Source organism: Balaenoptera ricei, chromosome 8 (genome assembly GCF_028023285.1).
Source record: "Balaenoptera ricei isolate mBalRic1 chromosome 8, mBalRic1.hap2, whole genome shotgun sequence".
Lineage (NCBI taxonomy): Eukaryota > Metazoa > Chordata > Mammalia > Artiodactyla > Balaenopteridae > Balaenoptera > Balaenoptera ricei.
This window is the reverse complement of record NC_082646.1, coordinates 98,933,718-98,952,682: the sequence shown is the minus strand read 5'-3', so window position 1 is coordinate 98,952,682 and position 18,965 is coordinate 98,933,718. Positions and strand designations below refer to the sequence as shown.

At 57.2% G+C, this 18,965-nt stretch overlaps 1 protein-coding gene across 2 annotated transcripts; it reads left to right on the top strand.

The window, feature by feature from the left end:
- The first annotated feature begins 727 nt into the window (after positions 1-727).
- Positions 728-17,446, top strand: CHST1 (carbohydrate sulfotransferase 1). 2 transcript variants are annotated; one of them, XM_059929664.1, is made up of 4 exons: positions 728-759; positions 13,249-13,371; positions 14,050-14,146; positions 15,326-17,446. In XM_059929664.1, the coding sequence occupies exon 4, from the start codon at positions 15,368-15,370 to the stop codon at positions 16,601-16,603; it is 1,236 nt and encodes a 411-aa protein (XP_059785647.1). In that variant the 5' UTR covers positions 728-759; positions 13,249-13,371; positions 14,050-14,146; positions 15,326-15,367; the 3' UTR covers positions 16,604-17,446. The 2 variants fall into 2 exon arrangements, with proteins under 2 accessions (XP_059785647.1, XP_059785648.1); XM_059929665.1 differs by lacking the exons at positions 728-759; positions 14,050-14,146 and having other exon boundaries at positions 12,172-13,371.
- The last annotated feature ends 1,519 nt before the right edge of the window (positions 17,447-18,965 follow it).

The window sequence follows — 18,965 nt, the reverse complement described above, 5'->3', positions numbered from 1 at the left end:
GGGGAGAGGGTACGGAAAGAGGTGCCAATGGGTAGCCTGCGCCCTGGCTCACCGATCTCCCAAAACCCGGGGTGTGGGTGTGGCTCCCCCGGGTTTGGGTGGGTTGGCACAGAAACCGGCCTGTGGAGGGGGTGTCGCTAGCGCTGGTGGCTCGGGCAGAGCGGGGAGCGGGAGCCGGCAGGGCGGCGCGGGGAGCCGGAGGGCGCGCGGTGGAGGGGTGGGGAAGAGCAGGGGGCGGGCGGCAGCCGAGGGGCGGGCGGCTTTGGGGGGTGGAGCCCGGACCGCAGCGCCTGCCGCTCGCTCGGCGCTGTAGCCGCCGCCGCCGCCGCTGCTCAGGACTCGGGACGCAGGGCGGGCGGCCGGGCGGGCGCTCGGCGAGGCTCAGGCGCTTGCGGCTGCTGCTCTCCTCCGGCGCCCCGGGCTGCGGCGCTCCGGGTCCCGGCCCACGGCCCGGCGCCCCTGGGGCCCTCGCGTTCCCGTCCCCAGTCCCGCGCCCTGCCCCGGAGAACGCTCTCAGCTGGCCCAGCCGTCCCGGGCTCGCGCCCCCGGGCCATGAAGAGGGGCCCGTGAGGGGCGCGCGGAGGCGGTGGAAGAGGAGGGAGGAGGGAGGCCGAGGAGGAGGGCGCGGGGGGCGGAGGATGCCGCCGCCGCCGCCGCCGCCGCCACCGCCGCCCGCCGGCCCCCCGCGAGCCTGACTCCAGACCCGAGGATGGAGCCGGCGCGGGGCGCTGCAGCGGCTCCCGGTGCGCCCCCGACCAGGTACCGGCCGGGCCCGGCGGGCCCCGGGGCGGGCGGGCGCGGACACTGGCCGCAGCAGCCGGGAGGGGCGCGGGCGCGGTGGGAGACGCCCCTCCGCTCGGGGACGGTCGCTAAGGGCGGTGCGGGGCGGGGGGAGGACAGCAGCTTGTCGGGCGCAGGAAAGGGCTTCCCGGGCTGGCGGTGGGTGAGCGCCGCGCTCACCCTAGCCCTACCCGCCCCCATTTGGGGAGGGCAGCAAACTTGAGACGCGCGGCGGCCCCGGGGCGCCCGCTCCCCTTCGCTGCGAAGCGCACTCGGGGGCTGCCCGAGGCTCATCGTCCCACAGCCTGCCAGGCTCTGGGCTGCTGAGAAGCCGGGAAACCCTGAGGTCCCCACGCCTGCACCAACTTTCCAAACCAGGGTTGCACGCGGAGACAGGGGCAGCGTCCTGCTTCCTGCCCCCCGCCCCTGCCCCGCACCGGTACCGACCACGCTGCGCTGGACTGGCCGGGGGGGGGGGCGGGGCAGGGGCTGCTGGAAGGTGCAGAACCCCCGCGGAACCACCCTCCTGCTCTTCCCTGGGTAGGACCCGGAGAGCAGCGCCTCCCGGGCTCTGGGAACCCAGAGCGGCCTTGGCCGGGAAGCTAGGGGTTAAAAGGTAAGACCTAATGGTCGTCCTAGGGTGACACCTTGGCCAGATTTTGGATACCACAGGGAGGCTTCTAAGAAAGGCCACTGGGGAGTCCAAGTACCAGAGGATGGGCTTAGACCTTTGACAGAGAGGTGGGGGCAGGAGATGGGGAGGTGGATGTCCAGTCAGGGACAGACATTGAGCCCAGCATCTTCCCGAGGGCCTATAGGGGCTGGAGGCAGAGGGGACCTGGGATTGGGGGCAGGAGGTAGGCACCCTGGCTGGGAGGCCAGAGGAGCTGTAGGTATAAGAGGCAAGCAGGTGGGGGCCGAGGTACCAGCAGGTACCTGCTTCAGGGGTTCCTCAACCCCTGGAGGTGGGGTTGGCTGTCTCAGGCAGAGAGACCTTACCTGGGCAGGCAGTACCGAGGCTCCAGTCCTCGGCTGCTGGGGACACTTAACAGGCATCACCATGACCCTGTTTCTTTTTCTAAGTGCTCTCACCGTCATGACTCACACATCGGATTCACCAGGGAGGTATCAAGCCTCCAACCTATTCTCTTCCTCTCCCTCCTGGGTTTTCAGGGAGCTACTGGGGAAAGGAGGGGGTGGATTTGCCCTGGGCCCTTAGCCCCCTGAGAGAGGCCAGGAGCCTGGCATTGCAAACTTTGATTTTCCTGCTGCTGTCCTGATCAGGGCAGGTGAGTGGCCTAGGCCAGGCCAGGGTGGGAGGGCAAGTGAGAGAAAGTCTCTTCTAATGATCCCCCCAACCCTGCTGAGGCTTTGAAATCATAGCGCCGCCTCCCTCCTGGCACAAACAATTAATGCCGACCTCCTCACCTTAAAGCAGAAACACATTTCCCCCCTAAAATCCAAATTTCCCTCTTTGCTGAGTATTGCAATGTTTTTGGCCAGAGGTTTGCTCTTCTACATCTGAAGTCAAGCTCCTCTTGCAGACAAGCTTCCCTCCTCCCTGGCCCTGAAGTCCCGCCATTAGAAGGGATGTAGAGCCCCCTTACCTCCCTGTTCCCCGCCCACAGGGCCCTACTTCCAGAGGAGGAGTGGTGCCGATGGTGCTGATGTAGGGGTATGTGTGTACCGGCTGCACACACACGGAGGAGGTGTACATCTGTGCTCCAGAGTCTGCAGGGGGCCCCAGATGCCATGCTCTCACTGCGGGGGGGCAGGCTTGTGCCCCACCCCCAGTTCCCCTTGCCCACATTCCTGTTTCTCCCCCTTGCCCACTGTGGGTCTCTCTTTACTTTTCCAACTCACTCTGCATTGGTGCGGGGAGAGAGCATTTGATATTCATAATCTGGTTCAGAGAAGGTCCCGAAGCCCTGAGTCACTGTATGGTTTCTATGGAAACAGACTTGTTCAGAGGACTCGGTGTAGCGCGGCCAGCGCTGGTCGGGGAGAAGGGAAACATATAGTAAAATCAGGCTCCACAAGTGTGGCAGGAGTTGGACCAACTCCCTTCAAGGGGGGCAGGGAGAGGCTGGGCAAGGCTCTGGGGTCCTTACAGGAGGGGCTGCCTCTCCCTACCCACTGGGGTTACGCCCCTCCACCCCAGGAGCTGCTCAGCTCCCTCTGTGGCTCTTGGCAGGTTGCTGCTTCTCCCATGGGCTTTCTGACTAGGTGCCAAGGCTTATGGCTGCCACCGTATGCCTCAGTCTCCTCCTCTGTGAAATGGGGAAAATAAGAGCACTTTACCTACCTCATAGGGTTGTTGGGAAGGTCAAATGCGTTAATATGAGGAAGACACTCAGAACGCAGCCATAGTAAGTGTTCAATAAGTGTCATTATTATTAATTCAGGGTGTTGGAAGGAACTCCCCTGGCAGTGCATTCACCTGGATCCATCCTCTGTGTTTGGCAGGTGGTCTTGACATCTGGCAGGGCTGGCCTCCTGCTTTGGAAGAGCCTCCCCAGCAGTGCCGGTACACCCCCAGCTGGGAACCAGCCATCCATTTCTTCCTCCCACGGAGCACTTATTTAGGTTGCTGAGGGCTTGAGCACCACGCTAGGGAGTCCTGGCTCCCGTTCAGACCCCACCTGTCTAGGAGCTTTGTGGGAACAAATCCTCCAAGTCCAAACGGATGGGCAGCTTCCCGCCTCAGCCCCCTAGAAATTGGGCCAGAGGTAGAGGGGCAGGAGAGGTCCAGGCTCTGAGGACAGAGAGAGGGGACTGGAATGGGGCAACTTTCCCTGATCCTGGAGAGGCCGGTTCACCTGGCTGGAGAAGCATCTCCCGATGATCCACCAAAGAGGGGTCAGGAACTCTCCAGAAAGATAACAGACGCTGGCCTCCTCATCTCCGCAGGTTAGAACCTCTGTTGCTGAAGTGTTCGCGACGTACCCTACAAGTCTGGACTGGCTCGGGGCTCCAGCCTGAGGCACCAGCTGATGTGCTACTGCCCAGCAGGCTGGGAGGGGGGCCTGCCCACTTCTGCTTACCCCAGCAGCGCCTGCCTCGGCAGCAGCTGCGCGTGGCCTGAGGGCATTCTGAGCTCCTGTGATGGCCCAGCCAGTCTCCCGCACCGGCCCTTCTTTCAGTTGCTGCCCTCCCCTCCCTGGCCTGCAGACAGCCCCTCCTCCTCTCTGTGTCACCGTTCCCCCCCTCCCCTCCCATAAGGTGGGCTTCAGCTCCAAGCTCCCTAAAGGCAATCCCTGTATCAGTACCAGCTCTCAGAGCTGCAAACCATCCTCCATATCTGCTTGTCCTTCCTTCTGTTTTACAGATGGGAAAACTGAGATTCTTGGGGTTTGCCTGTTAAAGCCATCACCCAAGCTAGCTGTGGCTGCTCCCAGCCCCACCCCAGCCCTGGGGATGCCCATCCCTCTTCCCTGGCTCTCCAGGTAGCCCCAGATGCTGCCCAGAACCTTCCCTACCCTCCTCCATGCTGACAGTTTCCTGCCAAGGTTCTTCCCCCAGGTCTCTCTGGACCGCTTTGCCATCCTCATTGGTGTTCACAACACCTTCTAATTTAATATCCTCTGCAAATTTCATTAACGGACTGTTTACTCCCTCTCTCAGGATCATTAATGAAGATGTTAGATAAGATCTGACCCAGCGCTGGGTCTTGGCAGCCCTGCCCCCTCTCCCAGACTCTGTCCCTCAGCCCCTTACCTCTGGGTTTGCCTCCTCCACCCAGGACCCTTGGGACCTGCCCCCTCTTGCTTTCAGCTCCATGACAAGTGCTTAGGGCCAAGTCTGTTTGAATTAATTTTGTAAGATTGCTTGAGGCGCTGTATCAAATGCTTTGCTAAAAATCAAGATATATTACCCTGCCTGCATTTCCTTCATCTACCAGTCTTGTAGTTCTATCAAGAAAGCTATCAAGTTTGTCAGGCATGATTTGTTCTTTATAAAGCCCCACGGTGCCGCGTGGGGCACACAGTTCCCGTGTTTTCTAAATGTTTAGAGATTCCCTCTTTGTGTTTGCTCCTTGATTAGAGTTGCAAGGCTGTGGGCTGGGAATTGTCGGGAATGCTCATCTCTTCTTCTGGGATGGGGAACAGAGCACAGCCCTCCCCTTCTCCGGTCTCTGCTTGGGGGAGTGAGTAGTTTAGCACCCACTGAGTCCCTGCCGTGTTCTGGGGGCCCCAAGCTGTGCACTGGGGGTGGGGGTGTGCAGGGGGCCTGGTGCCCTCCCTCAGGGATTCTGTAAGCAGATGAAGACGACAGACAAGTCTGATGCTGACATTCCGAAGGTATCACTGAGTGAGTACTTCGTACCATGCACTGAGAGCGTTACCATAACGCTAAGAGCATTATGTTTGAGATCTCAGTTAAGACCCTCACCTCCCCTGGGAGGTGGGCATGATCTCCCCTCCCCAGGGGCCTGCTAAGGTCTTGGGAGGGTAAGGCTGCCCTGGATCCAAGGTCTGGGTGTCACCCTCTGCTGTGTTGCTCCTAACCACTTAAGTGCACCTTACAGGGTGTACAGCGTCAGGAGAGTAACTGCAGTGGTTCAGACCAAGGGTTTTAGCGGGTCAGAGAGGGAAGGAAGGGAAGCCTTTAGGGAACGCCTTGGACAGGGGAGGACTTCGCTGCATATGCACCTCACGTACAGCACCCCGTGGCCCGCATCCAGTTCCCTACCCCGCCGCTTCTCAGCTATGGGAACAAGTTGCGTAACCTCTGTGAGCCTCGGTCCCTCACCGGTGAGATGGGCCCTCCATGAGCAGCTGCCATTATGTCTTCTGGAGGTCCCTGTTGACGTAGGGGCAGGGATACTCATCCGATTGTCATGTTACCAGTGAGGGGCTCTCCCTAACGCTTCTCATCCAGGAGACAGAGGACTGACAGATTGAACTGTCTGGCATCCTTGGGACCAGCTGCAGGCTGGTGGTAAGTTCTGGGCTTAGGGACCAGGGGGGACCTCTGGGCCTTGAGCCCAAACCCTTTGCCCCATTCCAGACCACTTTAGGCAAGGTGGTAATGAAGACACCATTGGTGTCCTCTTGGCTGCATAGGATTTGGGCATTCCTGGCCATGAAGCTACCCACTCCCCCCTCTACTTGCCTGGCCAGACCTGCAGCCCGGGAGTGGGGAGCAGAGTGTGTTTTGGTTGCTGCCCATCATGTGGGATGCAGCACCAGGCTGGTCCACACCCATCATCTCTTCTAATCTTTGCGATGATCTCCCCTTTGTCATTCAGCTGGGGAGGTAGAACCCCCTGGGAAGTGGTGAGAAGATACCCACGCGCACGCATGTGATGTGCTGGGAACCAGGCAGGAAGGGCCATAGGCAGCCCGCATCCCTCCAGCTGACACTGCAGGGGTCTGGTCCTTGGAGACGGTCACTAGGTTGGATGAGCCCACGTCTGGGTTTGGGTGAACGCCGAGGTCAGGGTTGGCACCAGTGTGTGTGGAGACCCTGGTGGCCACCTTGGCCCTGGCACTCCCTGCCCCTCCCCTCTAGCCTCCTGGTGCTGGGTGCAATCTTGCTCTTGGGTGTGGCCTGGGGGCTTAAGCTTTGTGGTTAGGGCTGGGGCTTGGGGGTCCTCGGAGCCGAGCTTGAATCCTGGCCCGACCGCGGACTGGCTGTGCGCACTTGGACAAGTTCCCTCACTTGCCCCAGCCTTGTGCTCCTCATCTGTGAAAGACGGCAGTGGTACCTGCGGTAAGAACCCACTCGATGGGAGCCAGGACCGTGATCATATCTGGGTATCCGCTCCTGCAGCCCCTCCATCCGGTGTAATAGCCCCCGGGCTCAGGTGAGCCTCCCCCGGCGCCCAGCCCTCCCTCCCTCGTCCCCAGGGGCCAGCTGGGCCTTAGGCAGGTGGCCCGAGACTGGAGACTCCAGGATCCAGGGACAGATGGCCCCCCGCCCAGCTCCTCCAGCAGCAGCTGCCCGTGCTTTAGCTCCTGTTGGCGGTTTCCCATCCTTGAAGCTGGGAGGAGGGGCTGAAGCCCCGGTATCCAGGGGGTGGGGCCTGGGTACTCGACTCGGGCCGTGGCTGCTGCGGAGGGGAGGGGGGACAGGAAACCGGGGCCTTTCCGCCCAGTGTCGGTGCAGAAGGGTCCCGCCTACCACAGGCGGTAGGCCGGGCTGTGGTAGGATCAGCCTGAGACAGGGAACCGGGCCCTTCTGACTCACTGCTCCCCGGTGGGGAGTCGGGCACGCTGGAGCCTTGTGCCAGGAGGTCGGTCCCTCTCCCCGCTGCTGGGGAAAACTTCTCTCAGGTCGGGCCGGACCCGCTGACCTGCTGGGCCCAGGGCAGGGCAGTAGGTAGTCTCTGCAGCCCGAACAACAAGGGTCTCCAACCACACAGATGGTGGGAGCTTCGTGGAGGAGGCTGTGGCACTGTTTTAATTCCCTGAACGTTTCCAGGCCACTGTAGCCTGTTCGTAGGTGAGAGTAGTCCCTAAAAATCAAGCCCAGGGTTCTTACTTAATGCGTCCTGCTCTGTGCCCAGCCCTGTGCTAAGCCTCATCAGCTTTCTGTCTCACAGCCCAAATACTCGAAAGATTCTGTGATCGTCTTTCCCATTTCACAGATAAGGACAACTGAGACCTATTGAGGTTAGGTGCCCTGCCCAAGGTCTCATAGCTGTAATGCATCAGCAGTGGGAGTCAACCCGGGCCTGGCTGGCCCTGCAGCCAGGGTGCCCAACCATCACCCAGCCTGCTGCCTTGCGTGCCTGTGGGTAACTTCTCAAGGAGGCTTGAGATAACGTGCATGTCTCCAGGGTCCTCACGTGTGGACGCTGGAGACACCAGAGCTCGTAAGAGGCAGTCAGGCAGCTCTGCTGATGGTGAAAAGTTGGTGGACGGTCACTCTCCGGATGCTTGTCTTTGGAACCACGATTGTAAGAACTTGCCCTCATTGGAGGTGCCCGAAGGATGTTCTGGTTCTGTGGAGTCTGTGGATAAGCCACAGGGCCCAGGGGCTATAGAGATTGTACACGAAACCCATGTTCGTGTTGGTGCAGGTTCTGGGGAGAAGGACCATAGACCTCGCAGTGTTTCAGACTGAGGGGGCACGACTCCAAAGAGAAAGAAGCACTGGGGCCTCCAGTAACCCCTTGGCTGACCCAGACCACAGAGGCTGAGTTTGGACCCCATCAGATCGCCTCCCCTGGAAGGTTGCAGTGGCTGAACTATATGTGGGCATACTGCTCCCCTTGAAGGTTGATTCAGGACACAGCCCTGCGACGCTTCTCCTTGGACTTATTAGGTGTGAGGTCTACCTGCTCAGGGCTCTCTAGGAGACCCTTAAGAAGAAATATTGTGCTGGATTCAGTAGCAGTAATAGCTGGGTATCGCTTGAGCAGGTGCTTTAATCTTCATCTCACGGATCCTATGAAACATGTAAGTGAAATATTCCCTTTTTCCCACTGGCAGCCAGGTAGCTCTGACCTGTCTGTGTCGCCCAGAAGTGTCTTGGCTGTTGTACACTACCTGGCTCCTAGTTCTTTCAGACTTTCGTACCCCTGTTTTCCCCTTGCCTCATTTTCATCACCCCATTTTCCTTAGGAAGAAAAAACCTTGCCGTTTTATGTGTTTTAGCCTTAACTAAACAAACATTTATGGTGGATGGATGCTGGCTACGGCAGACGCAGGGATTAAGCATTTCCTTTCTGCAGTCTCCATCCCAGAGGCCTGTTTGCCAACTCCCCCCCCAACCCCGCCCCCGTCCAGTTCCCTCTGCCCCTTACTCCAGTTCCTGGGACCCCAGAGCCTTGGGGCCCCTCCATACTGGCGCCCAAGTCTGGTGAGAAATAACAATGTTCAGGTTTCTTCCTCTGCTCTTCCTGTCTCCCCAGGGCTTCACAAAAGGAGGAGAAAAGTGGACAGGGAGAAAAAACAGAGAGGGGAGTCATTTCCCCATCTCAGGCCTTAGCTGCTCCCCAAAGCCCCAGGCTCCCTTTTGAGGTCTCGCCCTTTTTCAGCTGCTGCCTTGTCTCAGCAGCCCCAGGTGACTGCTGTCCCCCACCTGAGCAGACCAAGCCCAGTTCTGGCGGAAAGGTGGTGAATTCAACCCTGGTGCCTTGGAAATGGGGGGAGGAGAGAGCTGGCCGGCAGTGCCCTGGGGACGGAATCGGGGGCACGGTGAGACGCCAGTGCTGAGTTTCAGTGCCCCACTCTGTCGTCAGTTGCCCCTCCAGTTCTTGCGTGGGGTAGCTTCACTCTCTGTCCCCCAAGGTTAATAAACTCAAATTGAATCAACAACTCAGTATAAACTGTGCCTTCCTCCCACCCGTCTCCTAGCTCCTCCCACTGGGCAGCTACAGTTAACTGGTTCAGTGCAAGTTCTTGTGGTTGTTCATGCATAAATTCAAATCTATAGATATATATTCACACACATCCCCTTTCTAAAAATGAGAAATGGTGGCACACTATTGCCCATGTCTTTTTTGGCCCTAGATTTTTTACTTAATAATATATTTTGGGTGATGTTTCCACATCAGTGCTTACACATCTGTGGAGCCTTCTCGGATAGAATCAGTTGAAAAGAAAACCCTAGGGTCGGGGAGAATGCTAATAATGAAGGGGTTAACCCTTTAGGGAAGAGAAGGGATGCCCACATGTGAGTTTTAGGAGGTTTAAGAACCTTCTAATTGTGTGTATAAAATTGTGGGCACACATGGATCTTCCTGGGAAGAGGGATTGTGTCTCTCCAAGGGGGGTCCGTGGCCCAGAAAAGACAAAGACCCATAGCACTGTGTTGCATGGGATTTAATAGAGCAGGTGGCAGGGGCTAGCTCTGCAGAGGGCAGAGCCCCTTGGTCCTTGGGCCTCACTGGGGCAGCCACGGATCAGACTGAGGCAGGGGCAGAGCTGCCAGCCCTGGTATATTCTTGGAAGGTGACTGGAGCCTTCCCACTTCCGAAGGAGGGTCCCCCAGCCTGCAGCAAGGGTGGCCCTGACTCTGAGGATGGAGTATGGGGCCTTCCTTGGATCAGAAAACTCCAGTGGCCAGACCTGGGAAGCCCTTAGAGTCATTGCATCTATGGAAAAACTGAGGGGCAAAGAGGCCAGGCGGGTGAGTCCAGGGTCACCCAGCCAGGGAAATGCAGAGCCTGTGGGCTGCCCCTGCCTGTGACATTCAGTTTAGGGTTCCTTCCCCTGCCAGAGCGGAATGAGACTAGGAAGCAGAGGCCCTCCAGATGATGTGAGGCTGCCTGTTGCTGCTTGCCTCTTGGTGTGTGGGTGAGGGAGAGGGGATGCACAGAGCGGGGCCCGTAGCTCGAGTGGCGTGTCATCCTCACACCTCATGCCACCTGCAACATCACCTCCCGCTGCCTGCATCCTCACATTAGGCTGCAGCCAACCAGCCAGGACTTCTGAACACAGCCAAGACGCAGCGCTAAGCGGCTGCACTACAGGACGTGGCCACTAGAGGGAAGTAGGAAAGCCACTGCGGTGGCTCCGCAGGAGAAAGCTCCCAGGCTGGGAGAGGAGCCGAGGGAAGAAGGGGTTTTGGGCAGAGGCCCGCCTGGCAGAGGTCTGGGCACAGCGGTCAGGGAGAGTGATGATGTGTTCTGAGGGGCTTCCCTGAGACAAAAAGCAAACAAGACATTTAATGATGATAACAGTAACTTACATTTGTTGAGTGCCTACTCCATGCCAGGCACTGTATTAACTAATTAGTCCTTACAACAGCCTTGTTAAGATTGTCCCTGCTTCTCAGGTGAGAAAACAAAGGTCCAGGGAGATTGAGAAATCTGGCCGTCAACGGGGCTGGTGCCAGAGCCAATGTCCCAAGCACAAGGCTGTGCCATATTATATGCCTGTTCATATAACCACTGCTATGGTTATACCTATGGTTATACCTGGTTTACGGGTGGGGAGACTGAGGCTCAGAGACAACTGGTGAGTCACCCAGGTCCAGGCACCTGCTAAGTGACAGATCCAGGTGGGTATGGTTTCATGGCTTGAGCTCTTAGTTCTGAATTACAGTTCTCCCAGGAAGAGGTGTTTTCCACTCCCATCCTGTGCCCTGCTTTGAAGGTGGCTGATACTAAGCTTTCTTTTGGGAGTGGGTGACTTCTGTAACAAGTTACAGATTCTTGGCCCCCGTGTCTAAGGCTTGCCTGGATTTTGACTAACCAGAGGTGGAGGGAGGCCATGCCAGAGGCTGCTAGAAGCCCAGAGAGGGGCTCTGGGGCTCACAGTCTGGCTTAGAGGTTGAGGGCCTTGAGGAATCCTTTGCAGTGGCCAAAGCTCCCCTGGGAACAAAGGGCCTGGCCTCAGGGCCTCTGGTTTCCAGGGCAGATGCCTCCAGCATACCAAGGACGCTTGGCCGGCCGTGGTCCCGGCTCTGCCAGGCTGGCAGGAGAGCAGGGGCAGTTCTAGGAGGGCCAGACTTCCTCCATCTTCCCGTTCCCATGCCCTCGCTTTGCCCTCCTGGGGCGGGGAGAGGAGGATGGCTTGTGTCTGGGCCTTCAAACACATTCCCCTCCTGTGTGTCCAGGCTGTACCTAGTGAATCTGAGTCCTACTTTTTTAGGGATTTATAACATTGCAATGATGCTTTAGTTACTTCTGATTTATTGACAAAGACAGCAGGTTCCAGGCCTGGCCTTACGTTTCTTTGGGTGGCGGTAGGGAGAGGAATTGGGGGGAAGAAACTTAAATGGTCTCCTCCCTGAAAGATGCTCCTCTTTAAAGAAAACCTTGGGTGCATTGTTTTTGGAACTGGAATCCTAGAGTTAAGTGGAGTCTCTTTAAGACTTCTGTTTCCTGTCTTGGTGGGGACCAAAGGGTGTTGAACGTAGTTGAAGAGGGAGTGGGTCAGGGAGGAGGATTCGAGCATGGACTCTAGAGCATACCGCCTGAGCTGGTATCCTGGCTCTACCTCTTACTAAGGGTATGAGCTTGGGGAAGTTATCTAACCTTGCAGAACCTCAGTCTGCTTATCTGTAAAACGGGACTATGACCTCATAAGATTAGTGAGGGCTAGATGAACTGATGCCTGGGAAGGGAGCATATGCCTGGGAGAAACATCTCGAATGCCCAGTAAGTGCTTGCTTTCCTTTGTGTTATTTTACCCGTAGTGCCCAGAACAGTGCCTGGCTCATACTAGGTAACTAACATGCTTGTGAATAAATACAAAGGAAATACAGCGGAACGAAACAGCATTGCAACTAAAGAATGGACCCCTAAATAACTTAAAAATATTACTTTGCATGAATATTGGTGGCTTTCCCTCCCTGTTCTCTAAAGGTGTTCACATTTGTCTTAGGGCACTTGGAAAGGGTGGGCCTGCACTTTGCAGGGGAGTCACATGTAATGCAGAGAAACTGTTCTCTCTGGGTACCGATGGAGACAACATCTTCTGCTGTCGTGGGGTGAGGCAGGGTGGGATGGGATGTGGTCAGGGCTGTGGTGTTTCTCTGATTACATTGGAGTTTCTCTGGAATTTAGACTGTGCTTTCCCCTATTTACTGCCACCTGGTGACATGGTACTGCTTCCTCTAGGTACCAAGTGGAGTTTCATACTTAAAACAGGACTCCTAGGCCCCAGAGCCTCAGCCGGCCCACTGCCATCTCACTCCAGCTTCTGTGCCCTTCCTCAAGCTTCAGCATGTTTCTTCCCCGCTATGCTGGTGTGAAAGGGCCACAGCACTGGCCTAAGAGTCTGTCCCAGAGGGATTCGAGTCTCTGCTACTTCTTGGTTGCTTATCATGCCCATTTGCTTAGTCTTTGAGTCTTAATTTCATCATCTGAACAATGGGAGTGAGGACGCTGACCTTCCAGAGGGGGCTGTAAGGAATAACATGATGTGGCGAGTTGGGTGAGTGAGCCGAGCCAGGCAGCACTGCAGGTTTGGGAAATGAGGACCTGCTCGCCCTGCCCTCAAGGGAGTCGTTCCATACAGGGGATGTGGGAAGAATATTCACAAGGCACAGGAGTTCACCCCATCAGCCACGAGCCAGTAGATCGACCAGACCAGACAGCAAAGGGAAGAAATATGCTCTAAGTCTCAGAAACCGTCTGAATGTCCCCTTCTAATGTCCGGTCGCTCTCATGCTGATTCACAAACAAATGGGGGGCATTAATTGAATGCATGTTTGAAGGCCAAGTACAGGTAACCTGGAGGAACAGTAAGTCAAATCTCCTCAGAAGGAAGGAGAGCGGGCTCTGGGGAACCTGCTAGATGGGGGTAAGCCAAGCGTGTGAGTTCAGGCAGGTTTCTCCACCTCTCTGTGCCTCAGCTTTCTCTCCTGTGAAATGGAGCCAATACTGGCTTCCATGTAAAGTTCTTGCAGGGAATTGATGAGCTAGGGCGGGGAAACTGCTTAGCACTTAGGAAATACTCAGTAGACACTAACAAAAATAATGTTGCCGTCTTGGTGTTTTAACTTAGGATCTGTGAAGAGCATCCAGATGCCGGATGCTCCCTGGTCCACTTTTGCTTTGAGTTTCAGGTAGCCGTTCTCCTCTCTCCGCGTGGTTAGAAGAGGAACCTCACTTCCTGGCTGTCCCCTCCTCGTGGGCCTCAGCGTGTGGGTGGTCTCGACTGAGCCACCGCTTCCGCCTGGAGATCTGGGGTGAGCACCCCTGTCCTTGCTGACTTCCGCTAACACCCCTCTTGGGGAATCACTGAACAAGTTGAATTGCGAAGGGTCAGGATGCTCTGCTGATTTTAACTGCAGAACCAATCTGGACTGTGCCCCGGCCCCATTTGCTGGGACAACTTTGCCTCTGACCGTTCCGTTCTTGGGCACTAGCCGCTGTGTCTGGTTGGGTCAGTCTGGTCACCAGAGCTGAATTGAGCTCGCCAGGCCTGGGGATGTTAGCGGCCAGTGGATTTCTTTGCAGCTCCCTCTGGTGGTAGCTGGGAGGGGTGCCTCCACGGGGTGGTTGCCCAAGTGGGGCACCAACGCTCAGCCAGCTGGGCGGACAGGCTTGCCAGCTCCCTGCCCACTGGGGCGTGGTGTGAACACAGGGACTGAGACTTGCTAGGAGGATATGGGTAGGGGGTGGAAGAGGTGGGTGAAGGGGGTGGGATGCAGCCCAGGCCTCAGAGGGCTGGATCCAGGGGATCAGAGATGGCACTGGCTTATTTGGAGCCCTGAGTCAGTGATAAATCTGGGAAAGCAAGCAGGGCCTTTGTTGCCCAGCCCTGGAGAGCTGTCTGTGGGGCGCAGGACACAGGAGAGAAGGGGTCGGGAGGGAGGAGCTTGGAGCCCCCCTTCAGCACCCCTGCCTTCCCTGTCTCCTTGCAGTCTTCTGGCCACAGGGCTGCTGCACAGGCAGTGGCTGCCGCCGGGGCCTGGAGACCTGGTGGCTGCGGACTGCCCAGCTCAGAACAGCCCCTGTTTGGTGAGTAGTGGAGTCCTCTCTGCCTCGCCTTCCCCAGGGCTGGTCACTGAGCTAGCCCATCTCGGGGGCGGCTTTCAGATGCCCAGGTTAGCTCCTCACCCTCGCTCTCCCTGCCCTCCCCATCCCCCATGCTTTCTCAGTTCCTTGAGATGCCCCTTCTGTACCACCCCTTCCTCTTCTCACTGCCCTGCCTGGGTTCTCTGGGGCCACTGTTGGATCACAGTGGGGTCCCTGCGCTTACCCTGTGGGCAGAAGGGGGTGAGGGCCTAAAGATGGAGGCCCTTGAGGACTGGCTGGGGGAGGGGGGCTGGAGGAACCAGTTCACTCTGCTGACAGTAGGGTCATCTGCCCCATGGCCTGGACCCCTCCCTCAGTGGCCAGGAGCAAATCCTGGAGGGCGCTGGGGCCCAGGAACGGAGGCTTCTCTGCAGCCCCTGGACCCTGTCTCTGCTCTGGGCCAGCTGGCTCTCAGGGACTCCGTGAGCCCCAGGAGTCCTCTTCCGGAACAAGCTGGTCACCTGCATCTGTAAATTTGGGGGGCGGGGGGGAGGGCATGACACAGCTGTGCACCTTTCCCGGCCCAGTGGGCATGGGATGCTAGCAGCCCACCAACTCACTGAGTGCAGGGGTCCTTTCTGCATGAGGACTTGGGCCAGGGGGAGGCATCTGACATGGACTCTTCTTCCTCTTGGGGGTGGGCAGAGGATGGAGGAAAGATGACGCCCTGGGGAACTGGGTGCCAGCTCGTGGGGGTGGAAGAAGATGCAGGTGGGCCCAGGAGATGCCAGCAGGGGTGACAGGCAGTGACAGGGGAATGGCTTGAGGTGGGAACTGGTCATTCCCCAGTGTGGGAGTTGGGAGTGTGAGGGTCTTGCCCAGTCAGGCCCCACTAAGGAACTCAGTTCATGATGGGAGGCCCCGCAGCCTTCTGTAGGGTAAACCCCAGGGTATGGGAATCAGTCCCTAATAGCTCCCAGGAGTTCCCAGAGAATGGTAAAGTCTAGTGCAGGAGCCATTTAGGCCTCAGATGCATGTGTGAGCTCTGGGGCAGGGAGCTGGAGCCCTTCCCCAGGCGGGCTGGAGACCACCTTCTCCAAGGGAGCAAGCCAGTGCCCCTGGCCTTAGGAGGCACCCAAGCCTGGCTGCTGCTCCCTGACGGCTGCCCGCCTTTGCCCACAGACCTCACATGGTGGAGAAGCAGCCCCATGAAGGTGCCCAGCCATGCAATGTTCCTGGAAGGCCGTCCTCCTCCTTGCCCTGGCCTCCATCGCCATCCAGTACACGGCCATTCGCACCTTCACCGCCAAGTCCTTCCACACCTGCCCGGGTCTGGCGGAGGCGGGGTTGGCCGAGCGGCTGTGCGAAGAGAGCCCCACCTTCGCCTATAACCTCTCCCGCAAGACTCACGTCCTCATCCTGGCCACCACGCGCAGCGGCTCATCCTTCGTGGGCCAGCTCTTCAACCAGCACCTGGACGTCTTCTACCTGTTTGAGCCGCTCTATCACGTCCAGAACACGCTGATCCCCCGCCTCACCCAGGGCAAGAGCCCCGCGGATCGGCGGGTCATGCTGGGAGCCAGCCGTGACCTCCTGAGGAGCCTCTACGACTGTGACCTCTACTTCCTGGAGAACTACATCAAGCCGCCGCCCGTCAACCACACCACCGACAGGATCTTCCGCCGTGGGGCCAGCAGGGTACTGTGCTCTCGCCCCGTGTGCGAGCCTCCGGGCTCCGCGGACCTGGTGCTGGAGGAGGGGGACTGCGTGCGCAAGTGCGGCCTGCTGAACTTGACGGTGGCCGCCGAGGCCTGTCGGGAGCGCAGCCACGTGGCCATTAAGACGGTGCGGGTGCCCGAGGTTAACGACTTGCGGGCCCTGGTTGAAGACCCCCGGTTAAACCTCAAGGTCATCCAGCTGGTCCGAGACCCACGTGGCATTCTGGCTTCCCGCAGCGAGACCTTCCGCGACACGTACCGGCTCTGGCGGCTCTGGTACGGCACCGGGAGGAAGCCCTACAACCTGGACGTGACGCAGCTGACCACGGTGTGCGAGGACTTCTCCAACTCCGTGTCCACCGGCCTCATGCGGCCCCCGTGGCTCAAGGGCAAGTACATGCTGGTGCGCTACGAGGACCTGGCCAGGAACCCCATGAAGAAGACCGAGGAGATCTACGGCTTCCTGGGCATCCCCTTGGACAGCCACGTGGCGCGCTGGATCCAGAACAACACGCGGGGAGACCCCACCCTGGGCAAGCACAAATACGGCACCGTACGAAACTCGGCGGCCACGGCCGAGAAGTGGCGCTTCCGCCTCTCCTACGACATCGTGGCCTTTGCCCAGAATGCGTGTCAGCGGGTGCTGGCGCAGCTGGGCTACAAGATGGCCAACTCGGAGGAGGAGCTCAAGAACCCCTCCATCAGCTTGGTGGAGGAGCGGGACTTCCGCCCCTTCTCGTGACCAGGGCTCTGTGGGTGGGGGCGAGGGGGACACGGTGTCGGTTTTGATAAAATGGACCGTTTTGAACTGTTGCCTTATTTCCCCCTCCCTCTCCCACCCCGTCTTTGTGTCCTCCCTGCGCCCTGTCCAGACCCCGCTTCCTCTGCCTCTCTTTGTCTCTGAAATTTGCACTAAGTCTTGGACAGGAATCTCTGGGGCAGAGGGGGCCTGAAGTGGGGTCCAGCCCCAGCCCCACCCCGTTCAGACACAAGGATGTGTGTCTCTGGTAGATGGTGACAATGTTTACAAGCACCGCACTTACACATTCACATATGCGCGCACACACACGGGCACCTGAGAGGAGAGACACCCCAAACCACACAACTTCTGAAGCTTCTCCAATGGACGAGTGGCGAGGGTATGGTAGTTTTTGCACTGTCTTACTTCTACGAGGTAAGGAGTTAAAAACAAAAAGGCCACCTCTCTCTAATTTATGAATGGCGTTTATCCCTCCCCGTCCTGCTTCTGTCCCCCAATGCCCACTGCCCCTCCCTCCCTTGGAGCAGAGAAACTGCCCCCTCCTGCCCGCCCTTGCCTGTCAGGTGAGCAGGTTTTTACTGTGAGGTGAATGTGGACCTTGTTTATTTTTTCCAGTCTGTGGCAATGCTGTTCGTCTGTCTGAGTCTTGTGACTGCCCCTGGACTAGTGACGGCTGATAAATGTTATGGTTTTCTGATTGATCTTGGGGTCCATCTGTGATATTTCTTTGTGCCAAAAAGAAAAAAAAAAAAAGAGTGGTTCAATTTGCTAAATGAACATTGAAATGCTTTATCTGTGTTTTCTGTAAATAAAAGAGTGCAATAATGTCTGACTGTGATTATGGGACATTCTGAACGGGCAAAGGCAGAAATCGGTGGGGTCTAGGTGTTTCTGGCTTTGGGGAGGAGAGAGGAGGAGATGGAGGTGGGGATTCAATGACCAGTTGCTGGCTTTCAGAATTCATGTCACCCTCATCACCCTCAACACTGAGTTCACGGTTTCATTTCCCTCCGGTCAGTTGAGACCAGGCACCTTCTAGCCAGGCGTGATGTTCAAAATATTTAACCAGTGGTATGGCTTGCCGAATCAGTGTCTGGAGATCCTGATGAGGTCCTGGTGACCCTTTCCTGTGCCAGATGTTACCTCTATTAACTGCTGGGTCTGTGGAAAGGATAGCCAGGTGGGGGAGGGATATTCAAGGGGTGTGTTGGCTCAGGCCAGTGGCTGCTTATCAGTGGTCTGGAAGTATTTCAGGATTTTAACAAGTAGTGCAGGTGTACTGCTGTCCACACTGGTGGAACATCAGCTGTGCTTACTTCCTTTCCCATCCTTGGCAGTCTAGCAGCTTCCCCAGCTCTTTTTCCAAGAAAACAGCTGGTCCCTGGGGTGGAGCTCACCGCTTTGTTGTCCTGGGACAGAGCGAGTGCCTGGGATTAGGTAACCCCAGTGGTCTTGGGCTTCTCAAGCTTGGAAGAGCCGTTTTACCAGGTCACCCAGGGCAGTTCAGCCTTCAAAGGATTTATTTATGATAACCAAGCCCGCATGACAGAGAATCAGAAACCAGAGTGCTGGCCTGCTTTTAGGGTGAAGACCCAACTCTCTGAGTGCTCTTGGAGGCCCTGCATGTCCTGACTCCTGCCCAACTCTAGTTTCACCCGCACCATGCTCCCCTTCACGTTCACTCTCTGGTCTTCCTGCTTTCTTTTAATTCCTTGAACCCTCTGACGTTACAGTCCCCAGTTTGTTCACCTCTCTCCATAGCCACACCCTTGGGTAGTGCCCTCCCTCCCACACCGATTTGGGCTCAGCCATGTGCCTTGCTTTAGCCAATGGGACAATAGTCAGAGTGATGGGTACAGCAGCATGAAAAGTACCTGAGCTTTGGAGCTTGTCCCTTTTTGCTGCCTTTTGGAAGCCTTTAACTGCCTTGTGAAGGAAACCCAGGGTAGCTTGCTGGAGAAGGACAGACCATGAGGTGAAGAACCAAAGAGCCCCAGCCAATGGCCAGCCAGTTCCTCACTGACTTGGCAACTAACGCAGATGCATGAGTAAGCCCCAGCCAAGATCAGTGCCACAATCTGGCCTAGACTGTTGGAACTGCTTTGCTGGACCCAGCCAAATTTCTGACCTACAGAACTGTGGGTTAAAAAAAAGTGGTTGTTGTTTTAAGCCACTAAATTTTGGAGTGACTTGTTACGCAGCAGAAGCTAGCCAATGCACATGGCACTTTAGCTCGTTTCAGGGTCTTTGCCTAGATCATTCCTCATGCCTGGATTACTCCTATTCCCCTCTTAATCTAATTAATGTCTGCTCATCCTTTGGATCTTAGCTTCATTATCAACAC

Bases quoted from the DNA above. Each gene is read 5' to 3' on its own strand.
- CHST1 (XM_059929664.1), top strand. From the start codon at position 15,368: ATGCAATGTTCCTGGAAGGCCGTCCTCCTCCTTGCCCTGGCCTCCATC.